The 27,954-nt window shown below is 41.5% G+C and overlaps 1 protein-coding gene across 9 annotated transcripts in view; it reads left to right on the top strand.

Moving 5' to 3' along the window:
• kmt2cb (lysine (K)-specific methyltransferase 2Cb) overlaps positions 1 to 27,954 on the top strand; it is a 59,506-nt gene that overhangs the window by 19,120 nt on the left and 12,432 nt on the right. For 3 of the 9 annotated variants that reach the window (XM_069511153.1, XM_020103473.2, XM_020103508.2), the window contains exons 11-43: positions 796 to 971; positions 1,119 to 1,471; positions 5,070 to 5,147; positions 5,493 to 6,220; positions 7,620 to 7,742; positions 9,720 to 9,836; positions 10,167 to 10,271; positions 11,005 to 11,109; positions 11,221 to 11,402; positions 11,823 to 11,987; positions 12,096 to 12,202; positions 12,352 to 12,423; positions 12,538 to 12,750; positions 13,405 to 13,524; positions 13,784 to 13,909; positions 14,039 to 14,169; positions 15,189 to 15,381; positions 17,291 to 17,383; positions 17,645 to 17,692; positions 18,760 to 18,900; positions 19,004 to 19,036; positions 19,444 to 19,584; positions 19,702 to 19,843; positions 19,937 to 20,172; positions 20,379 to 20,452; positions 21,226 to 21,423; positions 21,651 to 23,642; positions 24,293 to 24,600; positions 24,724 to 26,300; positions 26,394 to 26,505; positions 26,625 to 26,691; positions 26,791 to 26,851; positions 26,983 to 27,215. In XM_069511153.1, coding sequence (XP_069367254.1) covers positions 796 to 971; positions 1,119 to 1,471; positions 5,070 to 5,147; positions 5,493 to 6,220; positions 7,620 to 7,742; positions 9,720 to 9,836; positions 10,167 to 10,271; positions 11,005 to 11,109; positions 11,221 to 11,402; positions 11,823 to 11,987; positions 12,096 to 12,202; positions 12,352 to 12,423; positions 12,538 to 12,750; positions 13,405 to 13,524; positions 13,784 to 13,909; positions 14,039 to 14,169; positions 15,189 to 15,381; positions 17,291 to 17,383; positions 17,645 to 17,692; positions 18,760 to 18,900; positions 19,004 to 19,036; positions 19,444 to 19,584; positions 19,702 to 19,843; positions 19,937 to 20,172; positions 20,379 to 20,452; positions 21,226 to 21,423; positions 21,651 to 23,642; positions 24,293 to 24,600; positions 24,724 to 26,300; positions 26,394 to 26,505; positions 26,625 to 26,691; positions 26,791 to 26,851; positions 26,983 to 27,215 — 8,550 coding nt within the window. The remainder of the gene's footprint in view (positions 1 to 795; positions 972 to 1,118; positions 1,472 to 5,069; positions 5,148 to 5,492; positions 6,221 to 7,619; positions 7,743 to 9,719; positions 9,837 to 10,166; positions 10,272 to 11,004; positions 11,110 to 11,220; positions 11,403 to 11,822; positions 11,988 to 12,095; positions 12,203 to 12,351; positions 12,424 to 12,537; positions 12,751 to 13,404; positions 13,525 to 13,783; positions 13,910 to 14,038; positions 14,170 to 15,188; positions 15,382 to 17,290; positions 17,384 to 17,644; positions 17,693 to 18,759; positions 18,901 to 19,003; positions 19,037 to 19,443; positions 19,585 to 19,701; positions 19,844 to 19,936; positions 20,173 to 20,378; positions 20,453 to 21,225; positions 21,424 to 21,650; positions 23,643 to 24,292; positions 24,601 to 24,723; positions 26,301 to 26,393; positions 26,506 to 26,624; positions 26,692 to 26,790; positions 26,852 to 26,982; positions 27,216 to 27,954) is intronic. The other 6 variants (XM_020103491.2, XM_020103500.2, XM_069511154.1 and 3 more) reach the window with 6 other exon arrangements.

The following is a 27,954-nucleotide window of genomic DNA, read 5'->3' as shown; positions in this document are numbered from 1 at the left end:
ACTCATACAGTATTTACAAAAAAATTGTAAACATATAACATAGTTTTCATTATATCCTGCATGATTTCCAGCTGCTTAGAGTATGTTTTTTCAAAAGTAGCCGTACTTTAAGAATACAAAAAGGATAAAACAGTTTATAGCTGAAAAGGTATGAATGAAACTTTTTTTTTATTTGAGCAATGAACAGCCTCTTTTTATTGAGCAAAGTACTGAAGATCAAGTGTAAATTTGTTATTGCAAGTAACAGTGATGCTGCTGAGATGAAAGCCAAATTTTGATTGCTGCCGCTCACTGTTAGTGTGGTAGAAAATGAAATGCGCCAAAAATGTTGAAGACGTGGAAGAGAAATAAAGGTTATAAAGAATTATTATGTCAATTATGACAAAATTGCACATAAATGTAAACAGGATAAAATGATAAAGTGGTGACTTGTTATCCACAAGGTTAAAAATAAAATTTACTTTGATGTTAATATTTGGAAAAAACTTTTCTGTTCATTATTTAATACCATATGTCATGAACAGAAGGGGAGATGGCAACCATATTTTCTGCAACTTAGATTGGCAGAATTCTGCTTTAGAGTTACTACTCTGCTCGGACTCAAATTTAGTTGGATTGAGTCATGGTCTGAAATATTTGCACACACTCGCTGTTGGCCTGGACCAGTTTCATGCTTATTTCCCATTTGGTTTCTAAATTGCCAAATCTGTATGGCAGAAACACTGTTGTTCATATCGCATTGGATCTGATAACTTTGAATGTCATGGTACTGAGAAGACTGACTTTGCTCCTCAGAACTGCAGAGTTTGCATCCAATGTGGAACACGTACCAGCGGGCAATGGCACCACACCAGCCTGCTGTGTGAGAACTGCGTCCAAAACCAGGACCCTGCTTTGTGCTGTCCGACGTGTACCTGCATCCTGGACCCTGAGCATCACAAAGACTTACTGTTCTGCCACACTTGTAAAAGGTAACAAACATTTGTTTATTTTTCTATGCTGTTCCCTGGTAACTCTAAGGACAACACTAGGAAAGCCACAACAATAAATATGACATTACAGGATTGTACAGTGATCTCTGTCAAACAATCCGTTATATTCCTCTGCACTTCTTTCAGATGGCTACACCTAGAGTGTGAGCGTCAGAACTCAGGCCAAGCAGATATCCACCCAAGAGAGGACTATGTCTGTTCCAACTGCAGGTCCCCTGCTGCAGAGCAGGCGCTACAGGCAGAGGATATGGATACCGGCCCAGAGCTCAGTCCCCAGCCTGCCTCCATGCACACAGACTCTGAGACTAGCCTACAACTGTCTCAAAAGCACACGGACCTAGAACCTGGCACTCAGCAGCCTCCTGAAATGCACAATGACCCCAAACCGGAATTACTTGCTGTTCCATTGCACTCAGATCCAGAGCCTGCTCAGGCTACTGTCCAGGAGGAGAAGCAGGCTACGTCAGCCCAGAAGCCTGGTAGGTCTTTGTTCCAAAAGAGGGTTAGATTATACACAGGAAAATAACTGCTGTCATTTTTCCTTGACTTGTTTGTTTTTCTTTATCCCACCTGGTGCTCAAAAACATTTCATCAGCATTTTAATCTGTCTCGTTATTTCAAGCAATCAAATTTTCTCAATACATACGAAACCAACCACAGAAACACCAGGTGATATGACTGAAAATGAAAGACAATCTTTGTAGCTGAGGGTTCATTGACTCAGCCTCTAGGCATTCAGAAGCAGTTTAAAGTTTTGGCTACACAAGACTAAACTGGGCTGAAGTGTCGGCTTTGATGAAGTTCTGAAAGTCGCAGTTGTTGCTGATGAAAGGATTATGAAGAGAGTTGTTTGGAGGAGGGCCAGAGGAACGTTTTTTTTTTTTTTTTTTTGAAGCCTTTTTCGGAGGACTCCCCAATAAGCAGATGGTGTTCAACGAGCGACAGATTAAAGCGACTCTATTGTCTTTGTAGTTCTGTGTATTGAAAACTGAAAGTAATTTGTTAGTCCCTCCTTTCTCCAGGGGAAGGTAGTATGTGATGATTGAGTTTTGAATTGAATCTTAACAGTTCATCTTGAGGTCAGAAATGGGCACTCGAGTCGGCTGCTCATACTACGCTAATTCAACATAACATTTGAGGACTCTGAGATTAGGCCAGACAAATAAAACATAATAAGACACGATAAGATATTAAGGAGAGAAGGCTCTGTTTAAAAAAAAAAATCATAATCATCTTGCAGAGCTGTGTACCTTTAACATGTGTTTTAGTAAATCAAGACATAACAAGTGGCGTAAAGCAAGATTCAGACTGAAGTGGATTCAGTCCGTTTTGATTCAGTGACAACACCCTGGGCTGAACACTAGAAACATGTTGTTAAAAGTAACCTCGCCTTCAGTGAAGTTTCTAGAAGTAACTGGGGAGTTTTCAAATCAGAATTGTCTCGATTGTAAAATCTGAGAATGTCATTTCTTTTCTTTTTTTTGTCGTATGAGCATTTCTAGATTGAGAGTATTTGGCAAGGATGCACCTATCCAGCTATTTGGCTTGCTGGCGCACTTAGTCTTAGACCCAACAATTTGAGTCAAAATCTGTGCAATATGGCAGAAACACCATCCCCATGGTAAACTCATCCTTCACCAGATCTAGTTCTGTTTCTGCCTGTCACTGGGTTTCTGCGTGTTGCAAGCCTTACCAGCACATTGAGTCACATGATGCTGCTACTTGCTTGTCTGGAGTTCAGGGCTGCACCTCCACTCTGGTTCATGTGAAGTCTGCCAGCAGCGGAATGAAGTATCAGGGAAATAAAAAGTGAGCTAGGGATGCCAGTGGAAGCTTGGCTGCCCACTCTCGTCTAGCCAGCAGACTCCAGTGGCAGGAGAAAATAGGTTGGAGTAGCATGATGGTGATGATATCAGATCTCCTGTCTGCAAACCTGCCTTGGAGCTACACTGGCTCATTCATGACTGCTCACACAGCTTGCCTGCTCCACTCACAATACACATGTGTTCTCATTTTACTAGCTCTGTCTTGTGGCCATTAACCGCCTCATCATCTGATGTAACTTGTAGGGGGAATGTTGTTTTGTTTGTTAGGAGAGTGTACATGTCCTCAGTGTATTGATTTTAAGAGGAGCTTTGCAAAATAAGTTTCTGTGGGTTGTAGCCTTAGACTACAGCTTGAAACTCATTAGAAAAAATATATATATTTACACACAACACGCATCCACATTTGAACTAAACTTGAAGCAGAGCATAAAAAAGGCCATAATTATCACATAACCTCTTCCACAAGCTTTAAACACATAGATAAGCAAGAATTCCAACTACTTCCATCCACAGCTACACCATTAATCTTACAGTGAACAAGCTTAACTGAAGATTTTTGTAAGCTGCTAGCTTGATATGTTTTGTAAACTTATAGCTAGAGCGTGACGCAGCAATTTATTCTAACCCTCTCCCTACTAATAATAATAAATACATATCTGGATAAGGTGTACTGTTTGATAAGATGGTTAATAGAACCTATGTTAACACCCTCACAGAACCACTGCTGCCTCACCGCTGCAACCTCAACGCTGGATCCATGGGCCATGCATTTACACCAATAGACCAATCAGATTAAACCTCAGTTAGCCATCATCAGCCCTCAGATAAATTAGTGTCAATTTGATAATGACTGTGAAGAAACAGGAAATATATGCACAATTAACCTTTCCTCATATAGCGCAGGCTTAGACTTGACTTAAGACCTCTGCTGTATAAATCAAAAACGAGTATTTATCTAAACCATCACTGTATTCACTGTAGGAGATACATGTATAGGAAGCGGGGTGTTAATATGAATGAGAACGTGTGTTCAGCTTGGTCAATAGTTGAAGGCAGGACATAGTTGGAAGCCCATCTCCTAATTGACTTTCTGGCATCGGCACCGGATGAGCACCTGCAAGCTGCACAGTCATGAGCTTCGAGCACACAGACCCTGGGATGTTGGTTGTCATGGTTACTCCCTTCCCTGGCAGAGATGCATAGCAGGTGCATGTGTGTGTCAGGATCACTGTGACATGGGAACTTGTGGATTGAAATGGAGGGTGCCTCGTTAATACTAGGCTATCTGTACTGTCAGAGGCAGTCTGGCAGAATATTGGCTCGAAGTGTGGGGGCCTGATAGCCAGGAATGACTACTTCTATTCATACCAGACTAGTCAAATGCAGTGATGCCTTTTGATACAAAACCAAATGGAGAGAGAGAGGATAGGAGACACTACAAAAACAAAGGGAAAGAGAGAGAGAGAGGGTGGGCGTCATTAGATTAATATCAAATGTTGCCTGATACAAGCTTGTCTCGTTTTTTTTATTCAGCATTGTGACTGCTTGTAACTCGAAAGCCACCCCCTCTAGTAACACTTCTGTCACTTCAGTTTCAAGGCTCATGCAATAGCTCATTAAGTCAGTACATCAAAATTAATGTTACATCCCCATACAAGATTTCGTGGGAGGAGATATAAAGGGATATTTCTCCTGGCACTAATATAGTCTACATATATATATATAAAATGCTTGTGTCAATTTATTGGCTCTGAATATAATGTTGTTCTGCAACAAATTGTTTGATGTTTCAGCCTTTTTGCAGAAAATGCTTTGTGGTTTTAACTAGAAGGAGAATATGCTCACATTATTTCCATTACTTAAAATGTAAATCAGAACTTGTCTCTTTTTACCTTTATGGAACCAATGGGCTGAACTGAAATGAAATGACTAGTCTATAAATCAATTAGTGAATAAAAAGACAAATAATCTAGTAAACTACTAATACTTTATGATTAATCGTGTTTTCATTTTCAAGCAGAAATGGGGAAAGGGTTTGACAAATTAGCAGGTTTCCTGCAAATTAAGACATTTGATTTTTTTGGTCTAATCAACACAACATTTGGAAAACATCAGCCAGTAAATCATTAATTCCATCCCATTTGTGATTACGTTACCTTACCATGTGTTCACAATTTCTCCAGATTCTTTACATACAAACATTCTGTTTTTAATATATTATCTCTTTTTAAATTAATCTTCTTTCCTTTAGAAGTCTCAGCGGAAGCAGAAGCTGAAAAGCAGGTTACTGAACCCTCTGTCAACAAAATCCTCACAGAATTCAAACCAGGTTTGTACACACAGCTTTTTTATTTAGTACTTAATCTGAATTGTCAACACCCACATTGATTTGCATTAATGTAAATTATTGCTGTTGTAAAACTAATATTATATGTAATTCTCACAGTTTATTCACACTGCTTAACTGCTCTGTGAACTGTTGATGGATACTGTTTAACAAGGACATTGACATGGAGTCAATTACATTCACTTTCTATAGTGATGCTAGATCATTTGAAATCTCTTAAACATTATATTGGTTCACACATCTACCCATGTTTTCTCTTTTGTCCTTTAATGATGTAGAATTTGAACTTAACATGTTTTTCTGACTACTCTGTATCTCCTCAAACAGAAACAAAACCAGCAGCAAGAACCCAGCTCACATCTCCAGAGAGTCCTGCATCTTCATCTTCTCCCTGCCAGGAGTCGGAGTCTTTTCCCACCCAGCTCTCTCAGGAGGCACTACAAACACAGGATACCACGTTACAAATCAAACCAGCAAAGACAGAGGCCTGTCCTGAACAGGACATGGCCAACCCCAGCACAAAGGATTTTAAGGCCATCATCTCAGCCACCAAAGAACCAAGTACTGCATCAGTACCTTTCACGGACCAACCAGTGGAAGTCTCTCTACCCCAGCCTTCAAGTATGGATGTTGTCAGGACTTCTTTTCTGGAAATCGCTCCAAAAGACATTAATAAGGAGACGAGGGAGGGTATTTTTCACAGAAACCTGGCAGAAACTGTTACGCCCTCAGCCTCTAGTACATCAGAGGAGATGGACACCACACCAGAAAGCAAGCCTGATCTCTCATTTCCCAGCATGTCTTCAGAGGAGAAACCTCTCAAGACATCTGTGGAGAGGTTGGCTGAAATGGTTTCCTCTCCCTCCCACTCCTCCCCTCTGCTTCGCGGGATTTCTCCCAGAGAACCACAGCAGGACCCGATCCTACCTTCGCTGGGTGACCACGGCAGCGTGATGTCCACCACCACACTCATACCACTCACCCCAAAGATTGGAATGGGAAAGCCAGCTATCACCAAGAGGAAGTTTTCTCCTGGGAGGCCAAGAGTTAAACAGGTAGGAACCAGGACATCACATCAAAAAGAATCACTCATCCTTTTTAACTGTCCCTGCCCAAATATTATAGCGAGGATAATAGCGTGTAGGCCAATAATTTGTGCAAATTCCTTTTAATGATGTCCTATGGGCCATGCTACGAACGTGGATTTTTTTGTTGTTTTTCTCTCTGTGGTTGAAACAGCTTGTACGGTTTTTAGGATGTTTTTCAGTTTTTATTTTTCAGTCTAGGTGCACTTTGCAGTACTCTTTCCAAGCACAGCAGGAGAACAGCATGGCGACTGGTGCTCCCTCCCAGCTCCCTGTGCTGTCTTCAGTTGTTTGTGCACCACATTATTTGTTAGTCACAGGGTTCATACTGTATTCAGCTGAGGTATTAATTAATTCCCTTTGGAATTGTTATCTTTTTATGGCTAAAACACATTTTACTGACAGTCCTCACCATATTTCACTTCAGTGGTATTGCCATCAGTATGTTCATCTCATATCCATGTTACAAATATGTGCCTTTTAATTGTCCCATTATGCATGGACTTTCATCAAGTCACAAATTAAAGTGACCATTATCATGACCATATCCCAGTCATTTCCACGTTTCAACTGCAGTGGTGTGAAAATAACTCCAGCATCAGTAAAACAAATGAATTATTATAAGACTCTCACTTGCAACGATTGCAGACTCTCTCAGACAAATAATAAGGGGAAGTGAATCACACCCATGGCTATAATATATTATGAATGATGCTGGTGAGGGTAGACTAATTTAGTACGCAAAATGTATTTTTTATCCCATCACTTAAATAAACATTATATGTCTCTAACTAATTTGTTACACAAGGCCCTAGGATATCTATTCCACAAGATTTGAATGTTGCTCCTCTTTAGTCCAGTATGCTTTTGACTTATGGGTTTATGTGCTGCTGTGCTGATGCAATTCCCCTTGTTTTGTCAACATGCCAGACATACACTGTTTTCGTGGCGAGAGGTGACGGGGCCTCTTTTTCTGCTGTAGGGTGCCATGATGCCCTGGCAGATTCTGCCATGTGAAATGCAACTAACACAACTGTGCTCTGTAATTTTGCCTTTACAGAGAGTCTATTAGAAACGTGCCTGTCTAACTAATTTGCATGAAATTGTAATGATTGGCTTTAACATCGAATGTGACCTAATAACTTTAACTATTCATAGTTAGACATATATGATGCTCTCTCATACCGTAGCGCTCCATAGATGGATGTGTATTGAATTGTTCCCAAATAGCTCCATTAGAAGCTCACTACATCTCTCTTAACATCTTTCTTTGTATGTTTTGTTTTTCGCTGGCTTTATTTTTAAGTTGCTGCATTTTGTCGCCCTCCTCCCTCCCTCTCTCTCACTCTCTCACCCCCCCTTACCTTAGGGTGCATGGAGTCCCCATAGCAGTGTGAGCTCCCCCTTGTCCTGGTCGCCAGACCAGCCAGAGGGGTGGGACGTCCTAAAGACCAGGCATTCCTCTGGCAGCCCCGGCTGGAGCATCAGAGTGGTAAATACTGTGGCTCACCAGAGATGGCAGGGCAGCCGCTGCCCTCTGTTAGCCCTCTGTTTACCCTAGTGACACACACACTCCCTGAGTGTTCCTGAATGTCACTGTGATCTGTGTTGTAGTCTGCACTAACAATTACCAACACCTTACAGTGAAAGGAGAGTGGTTGAGCTACTAACTTTATTAAGTGGAACTTAAAGATGTGGCTTTGATGATGATGGGTTGTGCTGGCTTTGCAGGTTAATTTAGAGATCAAGGAAACTTGGTAAGATATTCCATAATCCACAACAACGTTTGGGTATTTCCCAGGTTGGTGATAGCCAGTCGCCAGAGACATTATGTTTCACATGTGTCCATCTGTACCCTGGCCCGTCTGGCTGTACCTCTCCTTGTGAACGCGATGCCTCAAGAACACCTTGGGGGAATTCATCAAATTTGGTTCAAACGTTGAGTTGGACTTAAGGATGACCAAATTAGAATTTGGTCGTCAAAGATCACTGTGACCTCACAAGACCCTTTTGGGAAACCTTTCAAATTTAGTACAAATGTTTACTTAGACTCACAGATTAAGTGATTTCATTTGGGTGGTCAAAGATCACGGTGGCCTCACAAAACACATTTTTTGCCTCTTGGACATTGCTTTTGGGGAGTTTCTTCAAACTTAGATTCAAAGATTAGCTGTTTGGATTTCATTGGTTAAAAGTCATGGTGACCTCATGTTATGGTAAATGCAAGTTGTCAAGAACACCTGGAGGGACTGCAACCGCACTGGTTGGCGAAGGTATACAACCGTAGGGCAGTAATTGTAAATAATGTATGTGACCCGTTCTCCTTTCAACCATGCTCTGCTGTGCGCTTTTGTGTCTGTTTTACTTAAACAAGTATTTGATTTTTTTTCTTCATACTTGATATTGACATAGCAAAAAGTCTTAAGAAGTTAGTTGCCATGGTAACTGGGTGAGGGTTAATTTGTATGCTGTTTGCAGGGGTCAAGCCCCGGCCAAACAGCATCATACAGAGTCTGTGGGGAGGTGCAATACGTGGTCTGGCCTCAGGTTAGGATCAGGGCCAGATTTGGGGTAAAAGAGGAAGTGATCTTTGGGCAGGTGCTGAAGGTTCAGTTAGACTTTAGTTTCACAGTCATGATTAGGCAAACACCTCCTGTCAGAAATTTGCCATAGCCACAGTGGAACTTGCTAAGCTCGAACAACTGCCCAGAGGCTTCTTCTCAACTCTTGCCAGCCATCTGGCAGAAATTGCAATGTATATCTCAAATAAGAGTAATTTAATGAACTATACCGCACCAGTGTGCCTTACATTCAGTCTCTGTGTTTTAGTGAGTCGTGTCACTTCCTCGTCACATCACCTCTGCAAAGTTTACACTGACACACACAGGAGACAGAAGAGGCTGTGAATAAGGCAATAAATGTCGAACAGTGGTGACAAAAAGTGTGAATACAGGGTTTCCACTATTGACCAACACTGTAATTCGATTAGTGCCGTTGCTTCAGGATCAGAGCAGAAGCAGCGGTTGGTTTATACCATGCCAGAGTCTCCTGTCTGGGTTACCTCACTCCTGCTGATTTTGGAAATCAGCAGCGATAACCAGCCATAGTTAAGAAATTACCAATATATATGGGAACTGACAAGAAAAGGTATAATAGGTGCATTATTGTGGTGCAGAAAGATGCAGTGAAACATTTTGGGTGCACTTAAATTATGTGCTGGTGCACCTAAATGAAAACGTTAGTCTGCAGCCCTGTGCAAACATCCCCACAAAATGATAGTACGTTTCTAAAACTGAACAGGGAGTGGTGAACAAATCTTTCAAGTCCACTAAACAAACTCTGCCTTGAACGATTTAAGAGTGCAAGTGCAAACAAACTTTTATAAACAACCAAAGCTTGCATCTCCTCGTTTTAGTTTGTTAGATGAGGATTGGTCACTGTCTAATCAAATGCGTTTTCTTCCTTACAGGGTCGAGGTTCGGGCTTCCCAGGGAGGAGGAGGCCCAGAGGGGCTGGTCTATCAGGTAGACCTGGACGCGGCAGGGCCAGAGGCAAGAATGGAGTGAGTCCCAGCATCAATCCCGGGGTATGTGCTTTTAGCTGGATGGCATCTTGACGTCTTTAGCAAATATCAAACTGTATTCAAATCAGTGTTTGCTTTCCCTCCAGCTAATGACATGGATAATGCACAATGTATTAATTAATGTTAATGAAAGAGAAAACTACTAGTTGCATTTTATTTTGAAGGTTGCACTTTTCCTGGGGGCTGGTTCATCAATATCTCCAAAACATGACTCAGCAGTTGTGAATAATATTTAGTAATATTTCATAGCATGTTTGGCTTGATAAGTCATTTTAAATCATACTGCTTATTCCATCACACTATTAAGTTTGTCTGTTTTGTTCTGTTATGCAGATCACCACAATAGAAACACCATACCCAATGAAAGAGGAGGAAGAGAATGCCATGCATAACACAGTGGTCATATTCTCCAGCAATGACAGTTTCACACTGAAACAGGTATTTGCTTGTTTTTTTCTTTCTTTCTTTAATTCCTATGAGTTTGCTGTTGATATATTTAATTTTAAATATGTCTCCTGAAATTAAATCTGTGTTTAAAGACCTTTCCAACTACAGGAAATACAATTTATTGTTTCTTAATTCTTTCAAAATTCAGTATATTGATCCTGAACTAAAACACAAGTTTTAGAGACAGAAATTAAGTTAAGTTAAACAAAGTTAGTAGTTATTACGGTTAATATAAAGTAACTAGGCAGGTAATCAATAAAGCTGAGGTGCTGCTTGTCAACGCGTGTAGGTGAATGGCTCACTTGAAACCACTTGGTGTTCAAAGGGCTGTTCTCTGCAAATGTGAGCGTGATTCAGCCCTGAAGGTGCTTTTTCACTTATCCTTGTTGGAAAAAAAACATCTTAAAAGGCCAATGTTTCCATAGGAATTCTGTGGTCCTATTAGTTTGCATTTCATGGTGCTTTATTTACATTGAAATTTGAGAGTAAAGGATGACTTCAAGCATGTCTACATTAAAGTAAGCAGTTTCCTGTCCTTAGTGTTCAGGGTAGCAGCAACATAGACACTGACCTTTACATTATAATGCCATTGGTAACGCATATGCAACAAATTATTAAATGTTTTAAGCACATTACGAAAATAATATTTTTAACTGAAAAGTCAGAATATGAGGGGATTCACTGCCTCAGTGAGATGAAAACTAATCTTTTTTCTTAATTTTAGGATATGTGTGTGGTGTGTGGGAGTTTTGGCCTTGGTGCAGAAGGCCGTCTTCTTGCCTGTGCTCAGTGTGGCCAGTGCTACCATCCATTCTGTGTCGGCATAAAGGTACAATCCCTCTTTTGTACTCCACGCATTGAGTATGCTAGAGAACATAATATAAATATCATCCTATCAAACACAGACTGACATAAAACTGTCTCATTGTTACTCTTACAGATCAATAAGGTGGTGCTGAGTAAAGGCTGGCGTTGTCTGGAGTGCACAGTGTGCGAGGCCTGTGGTCAGGCCACAGATCCTGGCCGCTTGTTGCTATGTGATGACTGTGACATCAGCTATCACACCTATTGCCTGGACCCTCCACTGCAGAACGTACCCAAGGAGAGCTGGAAGTGCAAATGGTGAACTTGGTCATAATCTCAACCAAATTAATTTCGAATTAAATTTGTGGTAAATTCACAAAAAGATTGAAACAGTTGCATGTTATTTAACTTTGTGTAATGTTATGTGACAGTCCTCTTCTTCCAAATGAAGAAATATTGCTCTTTATAAGAATAAGAATAGTACAAAGTCTTACCCATCTCAATTTGCAATGAGAGAAAATATTGCCAACTCTATAAAAGCAGTTCAAGTTCATGTCTTAACTGTTTTATGTAGAGGGGATTAAGTGAATTTAAAATCACAAATGAACGGGAAATAATTCCATCTTTGAAGCATGTTGACAGTGAAGTGAGCAGCCAGGATTTTTGCTGCTCAGTTAATCTTTCTTATCCTCTAAAAAACTTGTATAGAATGACCTCTGTCCTTTGTGTCTCCTGCAGGTGTGTGTCCTGTACCCAGTGTGGTGCCACAACACCGGGCCTAAGGTGTGACTGGCAGAATAATTACACTCGGTGTGCCCCCTGTGCCAGCCTTCTAACATGTCCCATTTGCCTAGTGGACTACAATGAAGGCACTGTCATCGTGCAGTGCCGCCAATGTGACAGGTGGGCAGCGTTTCCACAAAACCTGTCGGTTCAAAATGGCTAAACTTGATGGATTATTTTAACGTAATTTGCTTTTATCTAAACTTCCTCTTTTCTCTCAACCCATAGATGGTTTCACGCCTCTTGTCAGGGTCTCCATTCAGAGGACGATGTGGAAAAAGCTGCAGACAGCAGCTTTGACTGCACAATGTGCCGAACTTTTAAGACCACTAAAGGTGGGAGTGATTCTTCTAAATGTGTTTTTTACACAATGCTTTGGTAGTATTTGTCTGCAGTAGGGTGAATAACCTCAGCCATGACATTTAATCCTCCTTTTTCTGCTGTCTGTTGTTAAATGGCTTCTATGTGCCCTGCGCTGCTGCAGTTGTGACCAAGGCCAGAGATGCCATTGAGCCTGTAGTGATGACGCAGATTGTCACAAAGGCAAAAGAAATTGGTATGTTCGCAGCTTTAAAAATGACCGATTATAAGTAAAAACAGAATCTTGTTTTTTTTTTTTTGCTTGAATTCATAAAGTGAATACTCATTGTAGCTTTTCGGGTCTTTTCAGATCTGTCAAGGACCTACACCCAGGACGGCGTTTGCCTGACAGAGTCGGGGCTGTGTCAGCTGCAGAGCTTGTCTGCCACAGCTTCACGGCGCAGGAAACCCAAGCCGAAGCTGAAGCTAAAAATCATAAACCAAAACAGTGTTGCAGTGCTTCAAGCTCCTGTAGATCCCCTCTCAGAACATTCTCGTGATGAAGACATGGAGGACAACAGAGGTACTTGTCTCCTCTCACAAGCTGCTTCTTTCATCTCAAGACTATTTATCAGAGACCTTCAGTATAGTGCTGACATTGAAGATTAATACAGGCTTTTTAAAACATTTTGGCTGGATTTTTTTCTTTTCTTTTTTCCATTTTTATATTTTTCAATGTTAAAGAGTTGCTGCATATCAACAATTTGCTTTAGTCTGCATCACACATTTCTTTTAATGAGAAAGTATATATATTTTTTGCAGTTTGAAAGGTCAACCTAAATAAAAGCAATGCAGTCTAATAAACGGTTTCATAGACTATAATCCTCAGAATGCCTGAAACAGTTATTGTAACATGCGGACAGTTTTTTCTGGAATGCTACTAATTAGTAATAACAGAACTTGCGTACTCGTTATTTACGTCATTTAAAATTCTTTCTCAAAGTTAGGTAAGATTTAAACATATCTTTTCATTTAAAAAAGTAATGAGCAGGAAAAACCCTCTGGAATAGAAGGTCCTTTTTAATGGAACTGGTCAACTTAATTTCAATCAGTCTAATGTCCTGCCACTGAGTGGAGTTCAGATAGAACTGACCCTGGTGCTGTGTTGAGGGGCCTGGCCAGGGTGTTCTCTGCTGCAGGGCTGTCACTCATCATCAGTGCTCTCTCCCTCTTACAGAGGCGGAGCTCATAGATTGCGAGGGGAAGTCTGACTCGAGCCCCGAGCGAGAGCCAGCAGAAGATGACTCCAAGGGGGGCGACGGCGGCAAGAAGAGGAAGAGGAAACCGTACCGGCCGGGTAGGGCACCTGATTAAAGGAGACAGCTCCTCTGAAGCGTAAAATGGTGCAGTGCATGCCCGACGTGGCTCCGGCAAAGCACTGCCATCTTGCTTTGGGCCTCTGATGTACAGAGGGCTCTACCTAGTGTTTCTAAGCTTTCATGCTGAATGCAATGGACAACTAATAGAACCAGTCAAAACTTAATATATTTAAAATCATGTCACCTCTGTGATATTAGAATTTATTGATATTAAAAATTTTAATTTCTTCTCAAAAGGCATTGGTGGTTTCATGGTCCGCCAAAGGAGCCGTCCAGGCCAAGGTCCAGGCAAGGCCAAACGCTCCCTCTGCAGAAAAGATTCCTCTGGCTCAGTGTCAGAGAATCCTGTTGGAAAGGACGAGGGTTTGTACACCAATAATGTATCTGCACATCAGTCATTATAGACATTTTTGTCTGTCTTATTTTCTGAATTACAGTTTAGATGTATATCGCACAAGCAGAGGAGCTTATTCTGATAATTTTGTATTTCAGGTTGGACAGAAGCAATGCCTGACACTCCTGTGGAAGAGATCCCCCCTGGACCGGAGGTCCAAGAAAAAATAAAGAAACGTTACAGAAAGAAGAAAACCAAACTGGAGGAAGCCTTTCCCACCTATCTGCAGGTCTGTCACTTTGGATTTATTAACAATTTTTATAAACACCGTGGTGGATGGTACAAAAGAATGTCCGTGTATACATTTTATTTTTTTTCTCAACATAAATGCCACATTTTTTCGAATGGTTTCATTTTAAAAATTGCATGATCTAAAAGGTGCCTTCATCACAAAAACATCTTAGCAGATTTTATCGTTAGGCAAGCCTGGCATTCACATGCACAGATTGTCGGGTTTTGTCATGCCCTTTCTTCCTAAAATGGGTTTTATCTCACCCTTGGGAAAGTTGGGGAATTCAAAGTACATTGCCTGGAAACCACTTAGAGAACTTGGGTGCGCGGTGCCCCTTCTGTGGGCTTTTTTGAAAGAGGAACTGCCTAAAGGAAGTCACAGAAGAGGATATTCCTCTCCGATCATGCTTTTTAAATGGCTCCTGTCTGAGTTGCGAATTGACATATGAAAGCCTAACCGGAGATGACTACAAGGCTCCTCGGCTCGAGCCAGTGTCTCAGTGTCACCTTGTGTTGGCTAAAACATAGATATGTGATGTGCATTAAACCACTGACAGCTGTCAGTGCAGCTCTTTATCCCAACGCATTGGGGGGAGGGGGGGTTCAGTCTTTTCTAAAGGTCCGACACAATGAAGCACATTTCATTAATTATTGAAATAGCAACATGTTGGGCTTTTAATGTCTTGGTGCAGCAGGGAGCTGCAGTTACATGTTGTGGAGGATAGATGACTTGTGTGGTGAAGCTTTCAGACTTGCACTGAACAGGAAATTCTCTGGAAAAAAAAATTATCCAGAGGGTCTGTTTGTGAGAATGCAAGTGTTAGTTGGTGTTAGGTCCTTCTCTGAACCTTCTCCTGACATTATCTAGAAGGGCTGCATGTGAACATCAGTTCATGTCTAAAAACAGATTATGTTTGGTCAGTTCTATGTGACATGGTGAAGATTTCTGTGACTGTCGGAAATTGTATAGTGGAAGTTTCTGAAGTAGTGACCAGCGCTTTGTGTCATCATGTTCAGGAGGCATTCTTTGGAAAGGACCTGCTGGACAAAAGCAAGCAGAGCAGGCAGCAGGGGGTCGAGTCAGGTTTACTGGAAGAAGGGCAAAGCCATGTGGAGAGGAAGCACCCCGCCACCGGCTTCCTGGACCCTTCATCATACACTGTGCACAGTGCATCAGCAACATCCCTTCCTGCCAGACCCACAGCAACACGTACGTATACACATTACTTTGGTACATTATCACAAGGCATGTAATGACTCATTTTGATTCAAATCCATGCCTTGGGCTAAATATTAAATATGACCAAATAACTGAGAATTGCTTGAATTAGACCAGTGGTGGAAAGGAATCGATATTAGTAGTGAAAACTCTGACACAAAAGCATTGTTTATGTTTATCTTTATTTTGGTTCATAACAGTGTCTTCTTTCTATTACTTTTTCTTCCTCGTCTCTGTAAGTGTTATCGCCCAATGAGAAAAATTACCTCTTTCTTACAGTAGTAAATGGGTGTGATGAAAGACCACTGACACATTTCTCCCTTCAGACAAAGGTCAAAGGTTGTTCTGTGGTCTGACTCATTAGAGTCTGCAACTACAGTTTTATTCAAAATCACTGCTGAAACAATCGCACAGTTTCATTTCATAAGTTGTGAAGAAAGTGAAGTTTCTTTGTAAGCTGGCCCCATCTTGCCTGCCCACTCACTCCATCTCTTTCTCTTGCAAGATGTCTCTCAATTTTACATTAATTGTCACATGTCCCTAGTGCCGACCTGAATAAGCGGTTGTGCGGCAGGACAATAAAATGCCACATGCCTGAAACAGAACAACAATACTAAATGGTGAACACATATTTGACATTACCTGTCATGGAAACCAAATGGAAACTGTTTTTGTAATGTAAAAAGATTCTATTTTTTAACCTTTTTATAAAGCTGAACTCAATGCTTACTTTCATCCACACCTCTCTTCACAGTGGTCTGCAGGTGATTATGATGGGATTCTATAGTGTACCTGCCATCTGTATTGAATCAAGCACAGATGTTGTGCAGCAAACCAATGGTTTAGATTTTTGCTTCACGATTGTTTGATGCTGCAACTGGCTAAAGTATAGTAAACTGGGAATATCTTGTTTTTAGATTGCCTCCCATTCACGGTATTGCATCACAAAGTGTGGTATATATCAAATCAGGGTCCAATAGCAGGTACTATTTTTGTTTCAAGTTGCCAAAATACCCAAACCCTTCCAACAAACCTAATCACATTTATCCCTTCAATTCTTTTCGTGTTAAAAAAATTACTCAAACAACATGAATGTCAAAAAGTGCAGTCTAATATGAAACTTTTATTAGGGAAAACCCATGTACCACACATTCAAGTAGTTGTAGTAGGGACACATTTTGGACAACACTTGATTTTGAGTTCTTTTATGGACATTTTAAATTGTTGTAGGATAAACCGAAGCAGTGTGAAACACTGAATTAATATGGTTAGGTTATGAGCTTTTCTTCATAATGACAGATGGGGAAAGCGTTTAAATAGTCAGTGCTCCCACTCAAAGCAGAATATCTGAATTTACGGAAAGGAAAATGGAAAGCGGCCAGAATTTTCAATTCTCAAACTCCCCTGAAAAATGTTTTTTTTTAGGTTTACAAATAAAAAGCTGTGCTCTTGGCAATAGGGACATTTATTGTATTTATTGATTCAAAGTTTGAGGCCACATGACCCAAAGTTATCTAAAGCAAAGGCTAGAACGGCAACATTGAATGAATCTATGATGTTCAAGATAGTTTGTTGTTGTGCATCTTCAACAGGTTTTAGTCTAGTGCTGTCCAGATATTACAGTTCATATCTTTTTCAGAAACTTTCTGGGAGTCACTGTAATTAGTTGAATAATGTTTAGGAAAGATCAATTGAATGAAGTACATTTCGGTTACTTCAGTGTCACATACTGTGCAGTTTCTTCTTTTGTGTAATCTAGACTGGAGTCAAAGCATGGCATCAAAAGGAATGGTTCCAAATCAAACACTCCAATCCATTCAACATCACCATCAATTTTGATTTTGTTCAGTGACAGTTTGGTTTTCTTTCTTTTTTGTTTCTTCCTTTTTCCCATCTACAGAGACGTCTGAGGAACCATTAGTTGATCTATCTGATGTTCTGAACACTGATGCAGACATCTTGGGAATGCTCGGAAAGCCAAGCAATGACTCTGGTGCGTCATATATCTCACAGGCACTAAGAATTTATTAATAGGCACCTAGTCATGGGTACACAAACTCTTTTCCTGCCGGTTCAGAGATTTCCTCAGACACCACTTACTGATTTTTTTTAAATGTCACATTCTTTAATAATACTTTTCAGTTTATCTTTGGTTTTTATCATTTTTTGTTTGTTTGCATTGTCTGAACCGTGTTGTGCTTGTTCTGTCTTCACTATTTTTTCACCCATTTTATCTGGTTTTGGGTCCTTGTAGGTCTTGATTTTTGCTCCTTCCAGGTTGACAGCTCACCTACTCCTTTTGGTAAGGGTGCTCTGGCCTACTAATCCCTCGCTTTAGTGCATCCTTTCTCCCTTACAGTGTTTGTCTCTCTATTTGAGTGTGCATGTGTTCAAGCTGCTTCGTACTTGGCCTTTCTCGACCATTTCAAATTGTTTTAACACCCATAAACTGCTTAGTGCTTTACCTAACCAAGTGCACAGTATGCACTCAGATGTGTCTGTCTTTGTCCATGAGCCTCCTAAACGCTTTCACAGTTGTGACTTTTTTTAATAAATAGGGGAACATATTAACAGCTGCCTAATTGAATATGTCTTCAAGATAGCAAAGAAACAAACCGACAAGGACATTCTGTTATTCAAGAAGTGAGCAGTTTAGAACCAAGAAAATTAGAGAATCATAGGCCTTGGTAAATGTTCTTCCACTTCTTCAAGATGGTGAAGGTCTTCTATTCATGGGCCTGTAGCTGGATGAAAAAGGGGTTCTACCGTTCGTGTCCTTTATTTTTTTTTTGTAAAAACAAATTTGTTCAGTTTAAACACTCCATGGGCTGATAAAATTAATTCTAATATAAATTTTTACCAACTAATGGTTGCATCCATCCGGAAGTTGGTTGATTTGAGTTGAAGAACATATAGAAAAGACAAAGTATAGGAACAGTTGTTTTCATTGGTAGTCATACTGTTTAATGCAGCAAACTTGATATTATTTAAACAGCCTCTCTATGAACTGGATCTGTCTTTTAAAAAATTTTGTTCTCTTTTTTCCAAAAGAGATTAATGGATTTTACTTTACTTTATTTAGAGCAATATTTTCCTTTACAAAACATTCAATTTTCACTGAGAATTATTTTGACCTGTCTGTCTCCTCACATTTCTAAAATCACTCCTTTTAATCAACTCAGGCACCCCAAATAGCTGTAATCCTATACTGCTCAGTTTTGGTTGAAATGTTAACATACATGTCCTCACCTATATTATGATCACATTCTTTGTTGGGTATGCTTTGTGCGTGCGTGTATTTGCCAATGTGTGTGTGCACGAGTGCTATAATTAGTTTTTGTATGTCTGTGTGCGTGTGTGTTTCCACAGCTGGTCTGGACATCGGGCCCCTGACAGACAGTTCCCCAGTGGCGACCCAGTCTCAGGCTGGCCGGAGGACACCTCGCACCCTCCCAGAGGAACCCCTGGACGGCATTCTCAGCCCAGAACTAGACAAGATGGTCACTGATGGTCAGTGAAGGAGCCCAGACATCCAAAAAGTCATTTAACACTGTTTTTTTAAAACTTAACATAAGAGGAATAATGGTCATTTCTGTATCTTTCTTTGTTTCAGAATCAATTCTCAGCAAACTTTACAAAATTCCAGGTTTGTAATTTTTTGTAGAACTTAACTTGGATCCAGTCTTGTCCCACAATGATTCATCTGACTTGCCTGCAAACTCTATGCAATGTTGCACAGCTCTTGGACCACGGTTTAGGATTTTGCTTTATCATTTATTGAATTGCCAAAATCAATTATTGAATTGATATATTGCCTTTTTGAAGCTGTTTCATTCTTCTTTAAATTCTTGCCAGATTTTGGCTTGATGTTTTTTTTGTTTACATTTTTAGTCACCACCCTTATATGTCCATTTACCAATGTAATTTAAAATGACAGTTTTTTGCATCTAATTATCTGTAGCACATGGAAGCATAAGATTCTGGCATTGGATATTGATGGATAATAACCTGATATTAACACACACAACATTGTGATGTCATATTCTGTTACAGAGCTGGAAGGTAAGGATGTAGAGGATCTCTTCACTGCAGTCCTTAGCCCAAGCACCAGCCAACCTCCTCCACCACCACAGGTGCCTCACCCCCAGGGTCCAGGGCCCCTCCCTGGCACTAGCATGCCTCACCCCAATACAGGTACATCATTATTAATCCCCTTGTCATGGTCAACTATGTTGCGCTGAACTCTTTCTTTGTTTTTTTTTTGTTTTTGAAAATGTATGTGTCTAATTCAGCTCTAAAAAATGTTTGTAGGGAATCAAATGTTTCCAAGGATGCCAATGATAAATGGTATGATGGGACCAAACCAACGTTTCCCAGCAAATCCAGGAGTAGGTCCCTGCATCCCAGAAAATTTCTCTCCCCTTAACCGTATGCCTTTCACTGACAATCCAAGGTAACACTTCTTTTGTCTAAACGATTACAAGCCTTTTGGGGGTTTTTTGAAGACCATTGTGACCTCATGACCTCTTTTCCTTTTTTATAACAGGGATAGAAAATTTAATCAGATGCCTAGAGAGGCAGTTAGTCAATGGCCCTCCCCTGCCCATTGCCCTGGCCCTACAACCCCTGGACCTCTGCCTGAGGGGGAGACTGAAGCCATGTCAAATGCCCAAAGGAGTACACTCAAGTGGGAGAAGGAGGAAACACTTGGAGAGCTAGCCACTGTCGCACCTGTCCTTTATACCAATGTCAATTTCCCCAACCTCAAAGAGGAATACCCAGGTTTGTACATGGATCTGAATTTTTAGTGCATTCCTCCCCTATGTTTTTCTATTGTGAAATTATCGTATTATTTTATTTTTTTGTGTTTGTGTCATTTGTATTTTTTGGGTGCACCCACTGCATTGCCTCGGACTGTTAAAAAAAACTACCTTCTATGCTCTTTGAGACTGTTGACATGACAACTCCTCTTCTCACTCTTTCAACAGATTGGTCTACAAGAGTAAAGCAAATTGCAAAACTTTGGAGGAAAGCTAGTTCACAAGATAGGGCCCCATATGTGGTAAGATCAATCATACTGTTGACTTTTCCAATTTTCTTCAGCTGTCTAAAAGCCTAAAAACCTTGAATTACACCAGACATCAAACTGTCACTGCTATTTGTATTGACAAATTTGTATGCATAAAGCAGACGCCTGTATTGCATCTGACCTATTGCCACTCGCCAATGCAATTTGAAATCCGGCCATTCACAGATGAAGCAATTAACATTGGAAGCCCTGCTCAGTGTTAGAACTCACTATGATGTTATTAAGTTCACTAGATGTCTTTTTTTTTGTATATTTTACATTAACTCACATGGTAGAATTTTGTTCTCTTAAAACATCCCAGTTATTATCAAGCAACTATTGAGGTACTTTATTTAGAGTAACAGGATGAGCTCCTTTTTCTACACCATAAAAAGGGTCATGGGCATGCTCCTGTTGTAGGTTAGAAAACCTACAAGTCACACCAAGTTTCAACAGTTTGACATTTGAGATATGCTTTAATCTGAGATAACTTCTGTTGCTGTAATCATTTTATATATCCTTGCCTGACAATATTTAAGTTCCTACTTATCATAGTGAGATGATGAAACAAATGCTGTAAAGGTGAATTGAATATTACATACACTGTATTTCATGCAGTAGTATGCATTTGATTGCCCCATTACCACACATGTAAAAGAATCAGACTTACACAGGTAACTTTTTTCTGCAATATTTTGTTTTTACATATTTTGTTTTATTTTTGTCTGATGTGTTTTTATTGCAACTGTGATTGATTTGCTGTTTAGCAAAAGGCAAGAGATAACCGAGCTGCCCTGCGCATCAACAAAGTCCAGATGTCGAATGAGACGGTGAAGAGGCAACATCCACAGCAACAGCCCCCTGAGGTGTTTGATCCCAACATACCACTAGACACAGAACTGCTGTTTAAAGACCCTTTGAAACCAAAAGAGTCAGAGCATGAACAAGAGTGGAAGTTTAGACAGGTAAGAGTGTATGCAATGAAGTCAGGGAATGCAGCGGCAGGTCCACTTTATATTAAGACAGCTAAGAAGTGCTGGTTTAGTAAAGCTCCCTAAACAACTTCACTATCCTCCACATTAACCCTGATGACATTGGTGGTTAGTAGGTCCAGTTCATTTTTGGCATAAGACTGATATTTTTCTCATCCCTTCTGATGTCTAATTCCAGTTTTCATGTGCCCTTCCAACAGCAAATGAGGCAGAAAAGCAAACAGCAAGCCAAAATTGAAGCCACTCAGAAACTGGAGCAAGTTAAGAATGAGCAACTCCAGCAACAACAGCAGCAACAGCAGCAGACCAACAGTCAGTCAGAGGAAGACGGCAACAACAGTGGGAACCAGAGCCCAGCCTCACAGCCCAGCAATGGCAGCATGTCCCCCATGCAGCAGCTCAACTCTAAAGATGCCTTTGCCAGGCCACAGCTACCAGGGACACCTACTTCAGGCCCTCCGGAAGATGTGTTCTTAAGACCCCCTCCTCCCCCTCCATCTGGCCCTTCTTCCCAACCTCAGTCCCCACAGGTATTCTCACCAAGCTCCTCGGGTTCCAGACCCTCTTCTCCATGGGACCCATATGCCAAGATGGTTGGAACCCCAAGACCACCAACTCTTGGGCCAAATGCATGTCGCAGAATGGCAGTGGAATCTGGTAAATCCCCCACTGCCTTGATGGAGCAACAAGACAGAGGTCGGCCCTCTCCTGCTCATGAATCTTTTGGCTCTCCAACATCCATGAGCAATGATCCTTATGCCAAACCTCCTGACACCCCAAGGCCAACTGGGGATATGGACCCTTTTTTGAAGCCCATGGGTCCGCCAAGGGCAAGTCAGGCTGCTCAGGGAAGACCCCCAATGGGTTCTCCGGGCAGAGAATCCTACTCAAGGCCCATGATAAGAAATGAGGCTTATCAGCGCATGGCCCAGAATAGGATGATTTTGTCTGACCCTTATTCAAGACCATTACTAACACCAATCCCCGGAAGTAATGAGTCTGGCTCTGTCCCTCTATTCAAAACACCTATGCCTCCTCCTCAGGCTCAGGATCACTTCAGTCGTTCAGGTCCTCATCCTTCTGACAGGTTCTCCCAGAATCAGCTGAATGACCCCTTTTCTCAGCCTACCAATACGCCAAGACCATCTGGGAATGACAACTTCACCAGTCCTCCTAGAATGGTCCAGCATCACTCTCAGGGGCACTCATTTTCTCAGCCAGGACCAATGACTCAAATGTCTAGAAATCCCTATGCTCATGCACCTTCCACTCCAAGGCCTGACCATTTTACGTATGACCCCTTTGCCCAACCCTCTGGTCCCAGCAAGCAAGCTGCTGACCCTTTCTCTCAGTCTACAGTTAACCAACGATCCATCAATGACCTCAGTGGTCAACCGCGTCCATTTTTTGAGCCATATGCCCGGCCCCCCGGCACCCCACGTCCACATGACAACTACGGTCAGCCATCAAACACCTCTAGCCCATCTTCAGACCCTTATTCACAGGCTCCTGCTACCCCACGACCCATTGGGATGAACCAGTTCACTCACCAGTCGCACCCTGGACAGAGGATGTCACCTTCCCACTCAGTAGACCCTTATGCTCAGCCACCAGGTACTCCACGGCCCTCAGTGGGGGAGAGGTTTTCCAAATCACCAGGCAGCCAAAGGGGGCCAATTGAGCCATTTACTAGCACACCTGGGACGTCACGACCAGGAAGTAGTGACATGTTTCCTCAGCCTGGGGTCCCAAGAACAATGCTGAATGACCCTTATGCGCAGCCTCCAGGTACCCCGCGGCCTGGTCCTGATGGCCTCGGCAGACAAGGGCCCAGGCCAGGACCAATGGGAAGCCAGGACCCTTTTCAACCACCCCAAGGCAGGCTTCAAGAGCCCTTTGTTCATCCAGGCTCACTAACACCAAAACACCTGAGTGTGTCTGAAGATGGATTTACTCAGTCACCTTCAAGAAGACTCAATCAGACACCTGTCCATGACCCATTTGAACAAGCCCCCATGACCCCTCATCCACAGTCAATAGAGAAAATGGAAATGAAAGATCAGTCAGGTGTGGGTAACAATGGAGCTATCCCTCAAGACCCAGGCCAACTGTCTAACAACCCACACATGCCTGGTGTGTCTTCTGAGGCTCAGGGTGTTGCTCTTGCTGAGAGCGAGGAAAGACTCAGACAGGTACATGAATACAGTTGTCAGTATGCTATTCTAAATCTTTTTTTTATCCATACATGTCTGTTGAAATGTTATTTTCCACTGGTCTTTCATTTATTTTGAATAATTTCTTAACAATGTCTTTCAATTATCATTATTATTAATTTTGTCATTAAGTCTGAAGTGTTGGTTTTGGTAGTAAAACCAAAAAAACATACAATTCAGATACAGCTTCAGAAGAATTTGGGAAATTAAATCATATTAATGCAGAACAACAAATGCTAACTTTGAGTATGCAGTGAGACTTGTCACTAGTTTAAACAAGAAATAAAATATAATTTATTTCATATAATTACATATAGTGCCTGTTAAGAATAGGAATATGCTTACTGTACTTAACTATCTTACCTTTACATTGCTCTAAATTGTTGGATTTGTAACCTTTACATCAGTATCTATTTTGAACAGCAGGTCAGAAGTTTTTGTTTGGAGAATTCAAAATAGGCATTTAATGGAAAAAGGGACTTGGTTGAATTGCATTGCTCCACATTAACTGTGTAGAATGAGCAGTTAAAATATAGTTAAATACATAGTTAAAATAAAATAATGTGTACATTGCCAATTGACTGTGTTAAAAAAGGTTTAAATATCTCTCCACTTGTAATGTTTTGCAGAGACAACGAATTCGAGAACTAATCCTAAAGCAGCAGCAACAGAGGAGTGCAATTCGACAGGAGAGGGGCCCTCAGGACCCTGCTGGAAGCATAACTCCAGGAACGCCACGACCCTGGCCTCAGGAGGGCCCTGGGCAGCAGGGGGAAATGTTCAACCGACCTCCTCCACCTTATCCTGGACAAGGACCCATGAGAGGGCCAATGAGATTTCCTGGACATTTTCCAGGGGATCAGCGTGTCTCTTTCCCTAATGAGGGACAAATGCCTCGGGGCCCACATCCTCCTAATTTGAGACACCAGGGACCCAGGTTTGTGTTACAATGTTGTTGTTTTTATTTCACTTTGTGCATGAATGCTCTCTTATTGATTATTGAACTCAGTACTGCACCAATCAAAAAATCTTTCCTTTTTGTTTTTTTATGCTGATCCAGGTTTGCATTTCCACCTGGGGTTATTGGACCACATGGACCTCAAGAGTACTTTCCCCGGGGACAACACCCAATGCAGGATGTCCCTCCTCAAATGAGACGCTCCATATCTGCAGAAATGGCAAACAGCATGGGAGGCAACCACATGGGGCTACCCCAACACTTCCCACCACGGGGTATGCCAGTGCAACAGCACAATATAATGGGCCAGCCTTTCATTGAATTGCGACACAGAGCTGCAGACAACAGGTCACGCATGCCATTTCCAACAGGTGCCATGCAAGGCAGCAACATCGATCCCAGCATGCAGGTTCTAAGGCCAGTGGGCTTTCCAGGAGCCCCTGATTCCAGGTTCCCCTTAAATCAGGGGTCCAGGATGTTAGACCCCATGACCTGTCAGACTGGCCATGTACAGATGTCTGCCAGCATGGACAATCTTCATCAGCATACACAAATGGCAGGAAATAACGCAATCAAACAGTCTCTTTTGATGAGATCCATGAGCCAGCCTGCTTCAAATGAGACCCAGAACATGGCTACGTCAATGACCCTGAGTGCACCCCCTGCTGGTCAGACTGAGACTGTCCATGTGGCCGGCAGTGAAGCTGTGGAGGAGAAACTGGATACAGAGGAATCTGCAGTCAAAGATCTTGAGGACGTAGAGGTGAAAGATTTAGTGGATGCAGACTTAGAAAACCTAAATTTGGATCCTGAAGATGGGAAAGACCTCGATCTGGAGACTAATGACCTACACCTTGATGACTTCCTAACATCTGGGAAATTTGACATCATTGCTTATACAGACCCTGACCTAGATGACATCAAGAAGGACATGTTTAATGATGAACTGGATCTCAGCGATCCTATGGATGACACCGCAGACCTCAACAAAAGCTCGAGCAGTGAAACTGAGGCTTCGTCCAGTTCAGCATCTGGAATGGCAAAGTCAGAGACCTTGTGTGAGCAATCCTCAGCCAACATCAAACTGGAAGCCCCAGGGAATCAGGACTCTGGTTCTTTAGCACCTGGGAAAGAAATTAAAACAGAGGTCAAAGACTGTCAGAAAGCACCTGAGGTGGTAGACCAGCAATCTGCTGGAAACACCTTAACCTCGAATCAGCAGGGAGTGCTCTCTGACTCCGCCCCAGTCCTTTCTAGTTTACTCATTAAGCAGCAGCCTGAGGAGCAGTCATTAAATCCAATTGTTGAATCTGTCAGTCATGGAGGTAACCTCATACCCCAGCAGAACCAAGTCACTGACACTCAGCATACCTCAGGACTTGCAATGAGTCAAACAATATCCGACGACACCACTGCAGGAGAAGCTTCTATGACTGGCTTTGGAGCAGACCACCAGGTGGGGCTAACCCCTGGAGTGGACCAGAGCAGTCTGACTCAGCAGGCAATTTTGAGCCAGGAATTGGATCAGCATGGCCAGTTACATCGTCCTCTTCTGCTGGAGGAGCAGCCACTCCTGTTGCAGGACCTCCTAGACCAGGAGAGGCAGGAGCAGCAGCAGCAAAGGCAGATGCAAGCCATGATACGACAGCGTTCCAGTGACTCCTTCTTCCCTAACATTGGTAAATGGTTTAGACCAGAACTTCAGTATGTCAGCACAGTTTCATTTTTGAGATTATTGCTCTTTTTGTGATTATTTCTAATCATTATTACAGATTTTGATGCCATCACTGATCCCATCATGAAAGCCAAAATGGTTGCCCTAAAAGGCATCAACAAAGTCATGGTTCAAAACAACATGGGGATGACCCCGATGGTCATGAACAGGTAAAGAGATCACTTTTTCAATGATTTAAATGCAATACTGGTCTTAAGCAATGGCAATACCAATGTATGCTGTGGTAGATTTAATTAAATAGTGTTATTGTGGTATTGCTGTATTACAGATTCCCTCCCGTTCCTGTTCCACCTTCTCCTGAAAGTGCACCACCTCCTCCACAACCTGTTGGACAGGTAATGAATTTGTTTTTCTTAGATCGTACTTAATGTTATGTGATGTAAAATATTAAAGTTGCAATTATATAACAACATACTTGTCAACTTCGCTTTCAGGATGGGAAATTGACACAAGTAGTAAGACCAACTCCTCCAAACTTTGGACCAGGATTTGTCAGTAAGTTCTGTAAAGATTTATGTGCCTTTTCAACTTTTTAGTTTGAAGGCTTGTCAGGAACAGAAAAGTATATATATTTGTTTTTGTGTGCTTTCCAGATTGCTAACAAAAGAGACTTTTTTTCCTTTCAGACAATGCTCAGAGGGCTCAGTACGAGGAGTGGCTCCAGGAGACGCAGCAACTACTTCAAATGCAGCAGAAGTTTCTAGAAGAGAAGATCGGTGCTCACAGAAAGTCTAAGAAAGCCCTGTCTGCTAAGCAGAGAACAGCTAAGAAGGCAGGGAGGGAATTCCCTGAGGAGGATGCTGAGCAGCTCAAACACGTCACAGAGCAACAGGGTGTAGTGCAGAAGCAACTGGAGCAGGTAAATGCTCAGCCTGTCAAGCTCCTCCATTGAATTCTGTCACAGCGTTAACTTTTCCATGCAATGGCCACCCTAACATAGTCCCTATTTCCTCCTATGTTGAGAGTTCATCTTTAAAGTAAGGATTAGAAAATTGCAGTCTGTAAATCAAATATGGCTTTCTGCAAGATCTAGTTCTCCTAACATATGAGCAAACACCAGGCTTCTTCTAACCACAGTATGGGCTGTGTGGTGTTTCAATGAGGTGTAGCAGAGGAAAACATCAATATTTGTATATGATCAAAAATGTAAAAGGTATCATCTCAATAGTCATACAATATCCTTTTCCAAAATCCTCTTTTAGAGCAAACTAAAGAGTTTTAGGGAAATTGTCCATTTTATATTAGCAAAACACTGTACTGTTAAAGCCTAATTAGGCAATAGGTTTTAAGCCAAAGCTAGATTAACATACAAAATGAATTGGGAAGCTTGCTTTTTTTTTTTTATTGCTTTTGAAAATATCTTTTTTACTTATTCATGCTCCAAACCAACAGATTTTAAAGCATAGACTCTATTGCACCTGTCAGCCCGCTTTGACTCGCAAAAAGAACAGTGGTGGAATACAAAAGCTTTTAGACAATAGTATTTTCTTGATGTGGGCATAAAGTTAAATTCTTCAGTTTCTATTTGAAGGCAAAATTATTTACTCATTTCTCCCTTGAGTCTTGTAAATGTGATAAAACCACTTGCAAGCAAAACA

Source organism: Paralichthys olivaceus, chromosome 16 (assembly GCF_024713975.1).
Source record: "Paralichthys olivaceus isolate ysfri-2021 chromosome 16, ASM2471397v2, whole genome shotgun sequence".
NCBI lineage: Eukaryota > Metazoa > Chordata > Actinopteri > Pleuronectiformes > Paralichthyidae > Paralichthys > Paralichthys olivaceus.
Note: the sequence above shows the minus strand (reverse complement) of the source record. Positions and strands in the feature narration are given on the sequence as shown.